Source organism: Salminus brasiliensis, chromosome 2 (genome assembly GCF_030463535.1).
Source record: "Salminus brasiliensis chromosome 2, fSalBra1.hap2, whole genome shotgun sequence".
In the NCBI taxonomy this organism is placed as follows: Eukaryota; Metazoa; Chordata; class Actinopteri; order Characiformes; family Bryconidae; genus Salminus; species Salminus brasiliensis.
The window spans coordinates 29,325,731-29,339,952 of record NC_132879.1 but is presented as its reverse complement, the minus strand read 5'-3'; the positions used below and the strand labels follow the sequence as shown (position 1 = coordinate 29,339,952).

General features: G+C 42.3%; 1 protein-coding gene across 1 annotated transcript; it reads right to left on the bottom strand.

Moving 5' to 3' along the window:
* Window positions 1–137: 137 nt before the first annotated feature.
* On the bottom strand, window positions 138–14,039 carry pidd1 (p53-induced death domain protein 1). The gene is made up of 16 exons (XM_072672329.1): window positions 13,837–14,039; window positions 12,227–13,141; window positions 10,131–10,544; window positions 8,978–9,136; window positions 8,731–8,782; window positions 8,376–8,577; window positions 7,969–8,118; window positions 7,718–7,891; window positions 6,818–6,965; window positions 6,599–6,734; window positions 6,273–6,423; window positions 6,042–6,165; window positions 4,838–4,953; window positions 3,987–4,094; window positions 3,534–3,727; window positions 138–1,055 (listed from the first exon to the last, which is right to left on the bottom strand). Exons 2-16 carry the CDS (start codon window positions 12,921–12,923, stop codon window positions 815–817), a joined length of 3,066 nt encoding a protein of 1,021 aa, XP_072528430.1. The 5' UTR covers window positions 12,924–13,141; window positions 13,837–14,039; the 3' UTR covers window positions 138–814.
* Window positions 14,040–14,222: the final 183 nt, after the last annotated feature.

Genomic DNA, 14,222 nt, shown 5'->3' with positions numbered 1-14,222 from the left:
TCCGCCCCCTGCTGGAGCTGCGAGCGAGTGCAGCTTCGCGGGAGCGGCGGAGAGGGGGCGGGATTGGAGTAATGCGTCATGGCGGCCACGCCCCCGCACTCGATGACCTTGAGGTAAAAATAACGCGTGAGGCTGGATGCTGCTGTACCTTTATTTATTTATTTACTCACTTACTTACTGATTGTACATCAATTCACAGAGGAACAAAGGAAAAAGGCACCATGCGGCTGCACATTTATTACCTCCTGCACACCATGTGTGCGTGTGTGTGTGTTAATAAACATTATTCTGTACATTTCCTTCTCAAGGATCCACACAGCTGGCATAAAATATTTACATTAACAGGCACACGTAACCTGATTTGGTCCAATAGTCTCCGTTTTAGGATCAGTCCCCAAAAAAGCTACCCCTCATCATCACAGTTTTCAGTGTGATGCTCACTCGACCACTTAAGAATAATCTTAGTGCTAAGCTGCATTCAGGAAACCCAGCACAGAGGAGTTTCTTGTCTGGTAAACCTACAGATCCTTTTAAGGCCCAAATCCTTCAAGAATCGAAGGCAGAGTGTGTTCAAGCAGACATCTGTGAGGAGCTGATTCAGCCCAACAGCAGCATAGTCATAGCAACAAGACAAAGAGTGCAGAGTGAGAACCCAGCCCGTTGGGACACCTACAGGACAGTGTGTGTGGGTGTCACTGCACATCTTGCATAAAAATTAATTTATTTAAAATACATAGTCAGTGTGTCCTGCACAACTAGTGTGATTTTGTGTTCGTTACACGACAGCTAGAAGACATGCTCTCCCTTGTGGGGGTCAGCTTGGTTCAGCCTGTGCAGAGGTTGTTGGGTTTTCAGTCTCTAGTCCCACTCTCTTTAGGGACTCTCTGTACTTCCTCTTCCCCAGATTCACTATGTCCTCCACTTCTTCTGCTAGGTCCCGCCTGCCGCTCTCCACTAGCGCGTCAATAAGCCTAGGGACTGCCCCTGCTCCGGCCTTCTGCTGAGCTCTCGCCCAATGGAAAAGCATCTCCAGAACCAGGGCGCCCAGGTTGTCTCTGAAAGAACAGACATGTTACAGAACAGGCTCTTTGGGACAATCATACGTTAAAGGTCCTAGACATTGGAAAACCCTCTCTCTGAATCAGAAAAGAGAGAAGCTGGTTAGCATTAGCTTAGTTAGCAGGATAAGACTGTTCACCACAAAACACTTGTGTTTCTGTCTGACAGAAAGCACACTTATAAATGTTTAGACGAAAACAACTCTGATTGACTGGTGTTGGATCGACAGAAAGCTGTTTTATCCCCCCCACATGGTTTTGGATCTGCAGCCTCATTGAGGTATCTTTTGCTTAGCTAACTCAGACACGGATCCACTGAGTGTCAGAGCCAGCCAGCTTGGCTTAGATAAAGTTAGCTAGCAGACTAACCACCACAGTTCCAACTAAATGAGGCTCAAATCACACACATTTAGAGGATAAAGCCTCATATCTACGAGCACAAAGTAGAGTCAATGATCTCAGGAGCGTTTTTCAACTATTTTCAGGCACATTTAGCAGACTGGTTCATCCAGGTTTGCTTGCTCTCCGTTTTAATTGACCACAGACCTCTTGCTAAACTTGCAAATACAGTGCGCTTGGTCGTTTTCCACACTTATTTGTAGAGTGTGACCTCACCAATCCGGGAGCTCCCACAGCACACTGCAAGCTTATCTGACCATGTGCTGAACAGACACAAAACAGAAACTTAACATCAGACGTAATGTCATGTTGTAATTATGAAATACCGTCCTCCTTCGAAAATACTAGAATCATTTTTACAAACAGTGGTATGCGGTATTACAATAGTACCGCCCAACCCTACTCCAATCCAGATGCGAGCTCTTTTAAAGCAGCATTATGCAAGAATTTATAAATACAATAAATATAATTTGCTCCTGATACACATGCATTTAACAAGTTGAGAGATACCAGCATCTAAAGTGAAAAAAGCATGTAGCATAATAATACAGGAATTTACAGAAATATGACTCTGGTGCAGTTCCAGCAAACTTACATAGTTCTGAAGTGGCATTCTAGCCCTGAGTGGCAATGGCAGAGATGCTATTCTCACCATTACAAACCAGTGTACCATCAACATGATCCTGAAGCTGTTGTTTTAAGGTGAAATGTCTACATACCGTTGCATTAACTAGTTCAAGTTATAAAACACATGTAGATTGAAAAGGATGTTTCGATAAACCCGTCACTATAAGATTATATATTAGAATAAAAGATACTTTGCAGCACAACACAATTCCAAAATATCAATGTCTGAATATCTCTCAACCATGTGACATTAATTTCACATTCAGTTTTTAACATCCTTTAAAACAGGGTGATAGAAAGCAGCCTTTTTAATTCTAGGGGATAAAAGGGGCTGGAAAAGCAGGCGAAAATGAATTTGAACTGCTTTTGATACAAAAACATCATAAGTGGGGGAAAGCAACAGGAAAGGAAGCAAATAAACCCTATGTAATGGGAGCTAAGTACAGGGCTTGCATGTGCACACTGTAGTGTAGCGAATATGCAGTACAGTGTGATATCACAGATGCTCTGAAGGCTGGGATCAGTCTGTTGAGCACTGGTGAAACTATTTGTAATTCAGTGCACCATTTATTTAACACTGGCAAGGGAAATCTAGACCACAGTGTGAAAATTGCTAAGAGGAAAGGAAAGAGTGAGGAATTAGAGGAGTGCCAGAATGCAAGACAGAGAGGGGGAAGGAGATCTATATATATGGGCAGAATAAGTGAGATATGAAGAGGCGGGTAAGGATTGGACAGAGATATTAAAATTCAAAGACAAAGACAAGATTGAGGAGAGCAAAGAGAGAAAAACGAATCAACAGAGAACATGACATTGAGCCTCTCTGCTGTGTGTGTACTGCGTTTGTGTGAGTGTATAATCTCCTGCAGTGTCCCAGATGGCTTACTGATGAGTGACAGGGAAGAGATTAAACCAAAACACACAAAATTCCTCCCTTGCTTGCCATCTTTCTCACCATCTCTTACATCCTCCATGCATATTCATGTTCTTGTCTCATTATCACACCAGTACAAACACAAACATGACTAAGCATACACATTACTCCTACATATATACATATACACAGACACACACAGACACATATACACACACACACAGAGATAAATGCATAGCTATATAAACTATGTAATATAATTGTGTCATGCATTTTCCCTATAGAGTGGAAGAATAAATACAGGACCAAAAAAAATCTCTAAATGTATAGCCTCTGTTAATCTTTCAATAAAGAGTCATTATTGTAATTGGTATTATCAGTAATTGATATAGAGAGAGCGTTCAGTAAAATTCTAATGTCACTCCCTATTCCAATAAACATAAAGGACAAAAACTGAAGATTTTAATAGCAATACACCCTCAGGCACTGGTGTGTGTGTGCGCGCAACACCGCCATCTGGTGGCAGGCAGTGCTCCAGGCCCTGCTGTCTTGGAACTGCCCACTCCAATGCGCACCTGTGTTTGTACTGGATGCGATCCAGCTCCTCGTAGCTGATGCCCAGATTCATGCCAATGCAGCGCCAGTCTTGGCTGATGCGTAACGAAATAGCTAGCAGGTTGGTCTCAGTCAGATAACCGCTCTCGGGATCACCAAGGTTCAGGGGAGGGTACTGCTTCTCCGTATACAAACTGCCCTCACAGTCGGTGCCCTGCATGCAAGAGAGTTAGAGAGTGTGAAGGAGAGTATACTATATGCGGCAGAGAGTGCGTGTGGGCTGCGAGAGAAATATCTGATCTTATTTTAGACTCAAATGCGAATTCTAAGTAGAGGGACAAAATACATTTTCACAAGAGCATGGTCTTCGCTAGATGGTGCAGCACTCTCCTGATCTATAAAGAAAACTGGCCATAAATCAGCATTTAGGGCAACTTCTTCTAACACATGTATAATCACTGCACCAATCTTACAGGAAGTCGGAGCGGAAGCGTGGCCATCCACTGGCTGTCGCGGCCTTTCCTCTTCCGAGCCACTTCCTCTGGCAGATCACTGGGAACCTCGCCTCTGTAGAAGGACACCTAGAAGCAAAAGACCACAAACCAACATGTGGGTCTACGACTGACTGAGGAAATAAATAATTAAATAAATAAATAAGAATAATAAGAGATTTCTATATTCACAGCAATTACCTATTTGTAAGCAGTCTTGCTCTAAGAAACTCTCTACAATAGATATCAACAATATTTAGGTTTCCTTTTTTTCCATACATATTTTTATTTTAGCTTATTTATTTTATTTAATTGTCTAGAGCATGAAATAACAAAAACAGTCTGCCAAGGACCAGACAACAATACAAGCAGACCACAGGTACAGTGTCCTACCATAGCACAATGATGGTATTTGATTAATAAACATTCATAATATATAAAACATATAAAAATATCATTAACAACAAACCAACACTATATTTGCATAAGGATGAAAACAAATTAAACAAAGATAGGTGTAGAGGAAAAAAAAACAAACAGGGATGATATGGGGTCCTCTGTCATTCTAGGTCATTATCCCTAATCAGGTCTTATGGTACAGTCCTACCTCAGAGCAACCCCAGTGCCTCCAATATTTGTCAAGTTTTTTTCAGGCAATGTGTTTTTTCAAACAATTTGATCACACTGGGTGAAAACTCAGGTAAATAAAGCATGTCCTAAGATCAGAGAATTCCAACACTACGGTTCAGGACTTCAATACATACATCTTTCTGTTCTTCCATAAATTCTCAGATATGAAAGAATGTTGCACAGTAATGATCCGACATACTCACCTGTCCTCGGACAGTGCCCTCTTGTTTGAGCGTGGGGCAGACATACACCTCTTTGATGTTCTTCAGATGGGAGTAGAAGGTGAAGGCCAGTCTTCCTTCACTGCAGTCTGGCCGGTCTAACAAAACACCACCAATTATATATTGTATCAGTCCTGCTGTTTTGCTGTTGAAGTGTTACTGATATTTCCAAATGATGCTCCACATAGTTGAGAAAATATGTTAGAAATGACACATGGAATGTGAACATTGGTGCAAATACAAAACTTTAGGTGGCACTAGAGTAACGTCGCTGATATCTACTCTTGTTGATGTCTCTGCTACATCACAGTGATGCGAGACCTAATGAGAATGAGCCTCAGAGGTTATGTTTACGTGCAAACATTTTCTCCAATCCAGATGGATTCATTCTGATTATAGATAAAGAATGAGGTGTTTATATGTACACTCTACTCAACAACCTCACAAAAATCTCTGTTTACATGTACACTACAAGCAATCCAATCCAAAATGGCAGGTCTGTGTAGAGTATTATTTAGTGTACAAGCAATCCTGTGAGACAAGTCAGAGTAGAGGAGCAGCAGTATGTTTGCTACCAGAGTTTTCAGTTGGAGTGTTTGCTTTCCATTAAATTGCTTTAAAAAGATGGTGCGCTCAGGAAAATTTACTTTACATTCACTCATTAAAGAAGAGGCAATAGGTAGATGTCATGTCCTGCAACATTTCGAGGCACATGAGCTGGATACCTGTCCTGCCACCTTTAACTCGAAACCTCCAGATAAAAGTGCGCAGTAAAGACTGGTGGGAGGGAGGCGTCCTGAAGGAAAATTTTTATGTGACATGGAAGCTATTCATGATTTTATGCGACTTGATCCCCCTCAGATCGTAACGCAAGAACCGCATTTCTGTAGTAATGCTTGTTGCTGTTGCTTTGCACACGAGAAGAACATACTTAAACTTTCCAATCTGGAATGTAATCGGATACAGGTTTTTACATGGCTATTATTTTTTTTATTTAACAGATCATTCAAAGGATGACCCAGATTGTTAAATCGGATGGAAATAGTATAGGACTAGCCGATTGAGGTGTGCATAAGGATGTAAGTAATTCTGATTAGTTTAAATGCCTTACAAACAAAACAAGCCTCCTGACCAGTCTACACTGTAGTGTAGGTATGGATTATATATTGTGTATATGTGTTCTCACCTGCACTGATGTCAATGCCTCTCTCAAACCCCGCAAAAAACTGCTCGCCTTCCAGCAGATTACAAACATCTGATGGCTGAGGACCATCATACTGCTCTGCCAGAGAAGCTAACCTACAGTCAACCTGTGCATACAAACACACACACTGTCGGGAAAGGTGCTAGTAAAGTCAAAATATGTATAACCAATGCACATGCTTGTCCACCCACACACACATGTGCATGAACACACCTTGTCTGAGGGTAGGCACTGCAGTAGCACTTGTGCCAGGTCAGTTTTTCTCTGCAGGACCAGAAACTGAACCCTGAATTGCTTTAGTCTGTGATACACTTTTCTCACCACTCCACTGATGCAGCTCTGAGTGGTGTACCAAAGCCAGTACCTGCACACACAAAGAGCTTCCATAACCATCTAGTCCATAAAGCACTTTCCACTGGAAAATCAATACTGACAGCACACTGGTAAGTAGTCCAACATTAAGTAGGCTTAATTGGAGAAGCTCTTATACACACACACAAACACTGTGCACTGTTAGCACGTGTGCATATAAGACTCACCATGAGAAGTGTGTCACAGAAAAGATGGCATAGAGGTGTGTAATGTAGAGTGACACTTGAGCAGTAACATCAGTCCAAGTGTGAGCAACAGGATCACCATGCAGTAAGTGTAGTCGAGACATGTCCACTGTGTGGCCTGCAACACAAACACCCATTCATCCTTACCCTACATCACTCAGAGTGAGCACAGAGCAAAAGAGAACTGGGGAGTCTATTTACCAGTGAGTCCGGGAGGCAGGGGGATCTGCACTTTGACCGGCTGGAGGAAGTGCATGCTAGGTGTCTGGGAAAGGCAGAGAAGGGGGCTTGCGCTGGCCTGAGGGTCTCCAGTTAAAACCTGTACCTCAGACAGTGCCACCTGCAGCACCTGGGCTTACAAAGAGCACTTACTTTAACATGCACATAATTTTATATTTCCAGACATACCAGGAATCTTAAACACTGTTGTATTGTCCTTCTAAAAAACACAACCAAAGCATTTATTTATTTATTTATGTATGTATGTGCCCACAGTGGAGATACACCCAGCCCACTAGTGAAAGCCCTGCTAAGTCAAAGCTGGTGAAACAGGAAAATGTGATGGAGAAATTTAGGAGAATATGGGGTTGTTGATACTGAAGATAGCTAGGCTAAAAGCTAACACATAAATTTGCAAGACTTCAGAAAGCTGAACTCGGGGAAGCTAGGGGGTGCTAGGCTAAAAGTTAACTGGCTACAATTTCTCCAGCTTGCTTACAGCACATCATGCTAAGATGACTCCATGAGAGGGCAGCAATACTATCTAGTAAGACTCAAAAATGATTAGTGTTTTGTTGTTAAAACTGTGCTATAACATGCATCTTATGCTTTTTTTCTCCACAAGGGTTGTAATATCACATTTGAGCAAACCACAAACACATTCTTACTATTTATAAATTAAAACACAACTAAAATATGATGAATTAATGAATTATATGGCACTTTTAATCACTGGTCACAATCAAAGGACTCTTTCAGTAAATGCAGATACTGCACCTTTTGTAGTCTTTTGGTATATAAGATCAGATTCAACTTTTGTATATAATGATATTTATTAAAATGCAAGAGACTGTATATTATGTTCTGCACCCAGGTACACACCTGTAGCGTGACAGTTCGTGTATGTGTTGTGCAGTCCGGAGGAAAGGTGAGTTTGATCCCGGAGTCATAGCGAGACACAAGCAGAGCTCCCGTTGCAGGTACAGTGCAACTGTCTCTGACAGGCCGTGAAACAGCCACAAACCAGGAGAACTGCGTCACATTGCAGCAGGCCAGCTGAACATACAGACACACAGACAGGTGAGATTCAGAAAGATGAAAAATCAGCTGCAAGAGGGTCACTGGTGTGTTACCCGTGCAGGTCGGCCCCGGGGTCTGCTACTGTGCTTATGGCTGCCTCTTTTTGTCAGGGTAAGTAGTGTACTCCAGGACTGCCCATCATACCTACGGACCACCACTTCCCCTTTACGAGTCCTGTGGTAGGGAACACATACTTCTACAGGCTGTTAGACAGGGGAGGAAGAATAGAGAAAAAAAAGTAAATTTACAATTCCTCTCACAACTTTGCATTTTAGCTTTACAGTAGTAACTCAATCATGCGTAGCAGTTATTGAGTAATAATCAGTATTATTTACTGAATGAAAGCCTGGGGTTTATGTGCTTATGACCGTGCAAGTAAGACTAAACTGTATTATAGTGAATAGAACTGATTTGGTCGATTTTCATTCAAAGTCTCTTTTCTTTTACTTTTCCCCCCCACCTTGTCGAATGTAGCACCATGCGGAAGGAGCTCTAAAGGACGACTTAGTAGAACATCATGCTCCTCTAGCTGGACCCACTTCTTATCTGGTTTCCTCTCAGCCCATTTGAGTGGCGTAACCCCTTTAACACATCCACGTGGAAACAGGAGCTCTGCTCCTCCGGGAAGGAATACGTGACACCCAGCAGGAGATACTGTAAATCTAAAACGACAGCAGAAGGATAGTAGAGGGGAGGAGGAAATCAAGACTGCTAGAAATGGGAACTCTGAGTGATGTCAATAAAAACTGTCCAAAATTAAAACTCTAAAACAATCTGCAAATATAATTGAATAATTATGAATATGATTCATTTACCTGTGCTGGTTGAATGCGATGTGCAGCTCCGGGATTGGAGTTTCAACCCGAGCTGAAAGATGCATAGGTTTGCAGCATGAATTGTGATTTCAGGTTTATACATGTAATAGTGAATACATTTATAAAGTTTCCACACATATTTAACTACATGCAAATTTCATCTGAGAGCCTCCCTCATTTTGTATAGTATATGACAGAGTACATATGACAGGTGGTAGAAGCCAAATGACTGAGTGCATTAGATAACCTGCTGGTGGAGGAGGGAGAGGCGGCGGGGTTGGGGGTCGACCCAGTGGGTTGTTCCGTACATCCAGTCTGGATAGCCGAGGGAGTGACCTAACACAGTCCGGAACGTTACGCAACTCATTACTGTGGATTGACAAGACCCTCAGCGAGTGTAAAGAACCTACACAGGAAAAGAGAGAGAGAGAGAGAGAGAAAGAGAATATTTGTGTCTAGAGCGACTGTCATCACAACATTAAAAAATAACTTCATCAACACTGCAGTCTTGTTCAGTGAAGAACAAGAAGCTGCATAGGTGCCATAGCAATGGAGAAAGTGGAGGAGTATGTTCATCTGCACTTTTATAAAAAGGGGGAGTAAACATATGCTTTCACAAGCATATTTTTTTTTTTTACAAATCTGTCAAGCTGTTATGTGACAAGGCACAAGAGATCAGAAAGCTCATCCCTGCCAGACATATGAGAATCAATCACATTTCCCTTTGTCGCCCATTTCTGGCAACTTTCTCACTGATAATGTCAAAGCAATGCCTTTTTTTTTTTTTTTTTTTACTAAAATCGTAAAAAAAAACTATTCTTAAACACTGGATTCAGACAGTGCTACTGAATGGTCTAATTATTTATTTTAAAACATTTTCTCTTCCTAAATTTATTTGGAAAACTTTCAGTTAGCAGTGTACAATACAATATACAATGTGAATAACAGCACTAAGGACTGCTGTTGTCAATTTCCAATAAATCAAGCTGATGTAAAACATAAAAAAATAATATTTTTGAGACAAGTTGAGTTAATATTAACTAAGCTACAACAAAAGCAAGGCAATAAATATAATATATTTTTTTTAAAGATCTACATCTACTACTTGAGAAATGCCACTGCAAAATCAAGCATTTTTGTCTGCAACCAACACAAAAAGGTCATGAAGTGCTGGCAAGTTTGACAAAGGTAGGCATGTTGGTCTCACTGTCTTTGCTGAACTATTTTATAATCAGCTTTTTCAGTTATATTAGTAAATACAGAAATTTGAGATTTTATGCGACACCGTTTCCTAAAGAACCACAATCAAATCAAATCACTGCATGGACAGATTTACACCTCTGGGGTCTATCTATAACTAGGTGCGAATGTATGTGTGTTTATTCTGGTCTTTCCCTCACCTAGTGTCTCTGGCAGTCTTTGGAGCTTGTTGTTGGAGAGCTCCAGTGTGTGCAGATTGTGCAGTAAGCCAAGCTCCTCGGGCAGACCCTCCAACTTGTTAAAAGACACGTCCAGCTCTTGCAGCTCCCGCAGAAGCCCCACTCCTGAGGGTAGGGCCTCCAGGCTGTTGCCCAGCACACTGAGCCGCTGCAGAGACACAAGAACACCCAGCTCCTCCGGCAGCCTGACCAGCTGATTGTGGCAGAGAAGGAGCTCCGAGAGGTGCGGCAGAGAGAGCAAACAAGCAGGGAGAGAGGAGAGGCGGTTGAAGGAGAGATCCAAGTGAACGAGGAGGGAAAGAGAGGAGATGGAGGGAGGGAGAAAGGTCAGGAGACCTGGAAGGGGGTCACCTTGGGCATCATAGAAGCGGTGTCCTACATGAAAGCAGAACGGAGAGATGAAGAGTGAGTTTTTATCATATAGTGTTGATTAAGTAAATGTTACATTGTAGCCCATTGTGCCACATTACATTTACTCATAAAACAGTTTATCAGGAACACCTATACACCTACTCATTCATGGAATTATCTTTTCAGTGCAGTGCATAAAAATCATACAGATATAGGCCATGTTAGGTTCCACATCCGTCAGCCAAGAACAGAAAGCTGAGGCTGCAGTAGGCACTGGCTCACCCAAACCAATCAATAAATACCAAATCAATAAATTATCGATTTAATGCTACCGCCTGTTGGAGTATTGTTGCTCATCATGTGCATTCCTTCATGGTCACAATTTACCCATCCTTTAATATCTACTTCCAGAATGATAATGAACCACGTCAAAAGCAAAAGTCATCTCGAACTAGGGACCTTAGGGATGTGGTGAAGATTCCCAGCACAAAAATCTACAGGAGCTGTGTGACGCAGTCATGTGAACATAGATCAAAATCATAAAAGAATATTTCCAACATCTTGTTTAATCCATGCCACAATGAACTGAGGCTGCTTCAAAAACAAAAGAAGGCCCTAGCCAGTATTAGTACAGTGTTTCCCAATGAGTGTACACGCAAAGAAACTTAAATATTTAAGAATGTTTAAAACAGCCAGTTTAATTCTAAAGGATTAAGAAAATTTGACTTTTAAGTACATAATATGTAATAATTAGATATTCTCGTTCCTTATGTGCTAACATGAATGCTGTTATGTTAATGTAGCTAAAGAGGTTGTTATAGCACCATGTATAATGCTGCGTTCCATTTGAACTGGAATTGAATTGAAATTTCCAAATAGGAAACCTCTTCCTACTCTGAGAGTCCAGAGAGCCTCACCAACCCGGAGTTCAAACTCCATGATGGCAACACCGTACATTAATAGTATTATAAGCAGGATTATTATACAGTTTATAAACACTTATCTATTTGTGTCTTATTAAATCAGCCGTAGTCAGAGTACTGTCCAACTTCTATCTGAGGACATGTTTCCAACATGCTTGGAAGCGCAAAATACAGTATAAAGCGTTATCAACTGGTATTGCTAATAATAACTTGGGACATATTTTGGTTGGCCCCCGTAAAACACCAGCAAATTGTGAAATCAGCTGTGGTAAACGCCCAAGTCTTCAGCTAACCGTTTTTAGAAATGATTTGAATTGGTATAGTTAACTGTAATGTGCTCAACTCAACTGGGTGCGATGTCAATCCCAGCTCCAACATCCAACTTCTGAAGGTAAATGGAATGCAGCATAAATAATGGAAGCCTGTACCCTTTCAATTACCATCACACACACACACACTGATTAAGACATGTTAGGCTCGTAGCACCAGTGCACCCCTAAAGACGAAAACTGTGGAGAGCATGTTTTAACTAATCGACTGTATATCTGAATCTATATGGGGCTGTATCTGAGGTAAGGGAGAAATAAATTCACAGCCATGTTTAAATACTATTGCTCTGCATGTTTAAGAGTTATCCCTGCTCCAACACACCTACATCCAATTAGGAAAAGCTTTTAAATAAAGTGAATTAGTTGGATCAGGTGCATTAGAGACAGGCACTCCAGGACCTGACCTGGAAACCACAATAAATATGACAATGTAGGTATATTAATGTGTGGGTACCTCGAATGGCTAATGAACGTAGTTGAGTAAGTAGGGGCAGAACTCCAAGAACTCCTTCTAGAGCCTCTTCATCTTCTGAGCCGAGCCGGACATACTGCAGCCCCCTCATCCGCTCCGGTACACTCTCCCAGAGAGCCGGCATCACTGCCCCACCGCCCTGATACACATCCAACACCAACCTGCCGTCCACCAACACTGCATCCAGCTCCACCGAAGGGGGCAGAGGCGGAGTGAGAGAGAACTGCGGAGAGGAGGACGAGATGGAGAGAGCAGAGAAGAGTGCGGAGGGCAAAGGGCTTGAGGAGGAAGAAGTGGAAGGGGCAGAGAGCGAGGGAAGGAAATGGAAGGTTTCTCCATTTCCAGCCATGTTCAAATCCTCCATCTGCCTTTGTTGTGCTTTTTGTAGTGATGCTAAGACTTCCCTCTCCAGTTTAGCATGGTTTTCAAGTTGTTCCGCTTCATCTGTAGGTTGACCTGCACTGTAACCAGGTCTCCTCTCCATCTCCAGTGTTGCTTCTGCCAAACTAGAAAGACCATCGTTTGTTTTCCTCAAGTCTTCAGGCACGGTCATCGCTCCAGTCCCAAATGCTCCCAAAAGCATTCCAGTATCCCCTCTTCCCTGATCTTCTCCTGTGGCCACTTTACTCCCATCATCATCATCTGCGTACACTTCTTCAAACACCTCCTCCCTCTCCATACCTTCTCTCTTCTTTCTTTTTTCCTTTCCTTAGTTTTTTTCCCCTCCTTTGAATAGGAAAGGAGAGAGCAGAGGGTGGAAGTGTCACAACATAAATGTGACACCTCGTCTCTGCCTCCAGCTCCATAGACGACACTCAATCACATCACCGAACTGGTACATGCTGAGATGACCATGCCCAGGCAAGCCCATGCATGGAGGGTGAGACAGCACTCATTCTGGAAGAGAGAGGTGCAAATTGGAAAGACTGAGAAGTGATATATATATATTAAAAAAAAATTAAAAAGAGGATTCTTTTTTTTCTCTCTCTCTCACTGGACTAATCGTCTGCCATAACTTTCATACATGCCAACACCCATACAATGAGTGTCTACACTGGTTTAACCTGCATGGTTACTGGATGTACTACCTAACACTACAGTACTACATGCATGTCTTTTCTATAGGGTGTAGCTAAATCCCTCAGTTAATCCTCGTTTTTTATGTAAGTCTTACTGGTTTCAGAGCTGACCTTGGAGATAGAGACAGGTCAGTCTAGTGCTCTGGGCACCAACAGCAAATTTCTCATTTTGCAGAGCTTTCCACGACTGGAAAAACAGTATAGCTAGTTTCCCAGGACGCGTGAGATTCCTGCTAAATCCAGGCCTCTGAACACTGGCTAACTGGGTTTGGCAGGAGGGTTTTGCTGTGAATCACATTTACAGCATGAAGTGGGGTTAGAAAGGTGTTAAACAGCACAGTCGGCTAACTGGCTAACTGCAGAGAACACAAACCACACCGGTCTGTCCTGAACTGACTGACTGACTGAGTTAGATAGATAGCTAGTGCTAGCTTCCTGTGAAGTGTCAGCTCGCCACACAACTTTCCTGGCTATGGTTTAGCTTAGCTGTGGCAACAACCCGTAAACACTCACAGTGCCGTGATTGTAGGACTACGTGTCTTTTCCCTTGTCGACCAAAATGTACATAATGTCCTGTTTAAATGCGCGTTAATCTGTTAACTTAAGTCGGTTGGGGTAAAGCAACAGGTATTAAGCTATAACGTTACTTCCTCGTGAAAACCCTGGTCCACAGCTGCCCTCACAGCGCCGCTGAGAATCGTATGCAGCGCGGAACTTTCAGGACGAGGCGGGACGCAGTGTCTTAAAGAGGCAGTGCACGAAAACACACACACACACACACACACACACACACACGTCTAAGCTATTCCTTGCTTATGGTAGAGGTAATTCATTTGACTTCAGGACTTCTACCTTACTGTGGCTAGCTAAATAATGCTAGGCTGGCTCAGTCTTTTTGC

Bases quoted from the DNA above. Each gene is read 5' to 3' on its own strand.
- pidd1 (XM_072672329.1), bottom strand. From the start codon at position 12,923: ATGGAGAGGGAGGAGGTGTTTGAAGAAGTGTACGCAGATGATGATGAT. The intron at 6,735-6,817 runs GTAAATAGACTC...TTTGTGTTGCAG, and splicing joins CCTGCCTCCCGGACTCACTG to GCCACACAGTGGACATGTCT. The intron at 6,166-6,272 runs GTGTGTTCATGC...TTGTATGCACAG, and splicing joins AGTGCCTACCCTCAGACAAG to GTTGACTGTAGGTTAGCTTC.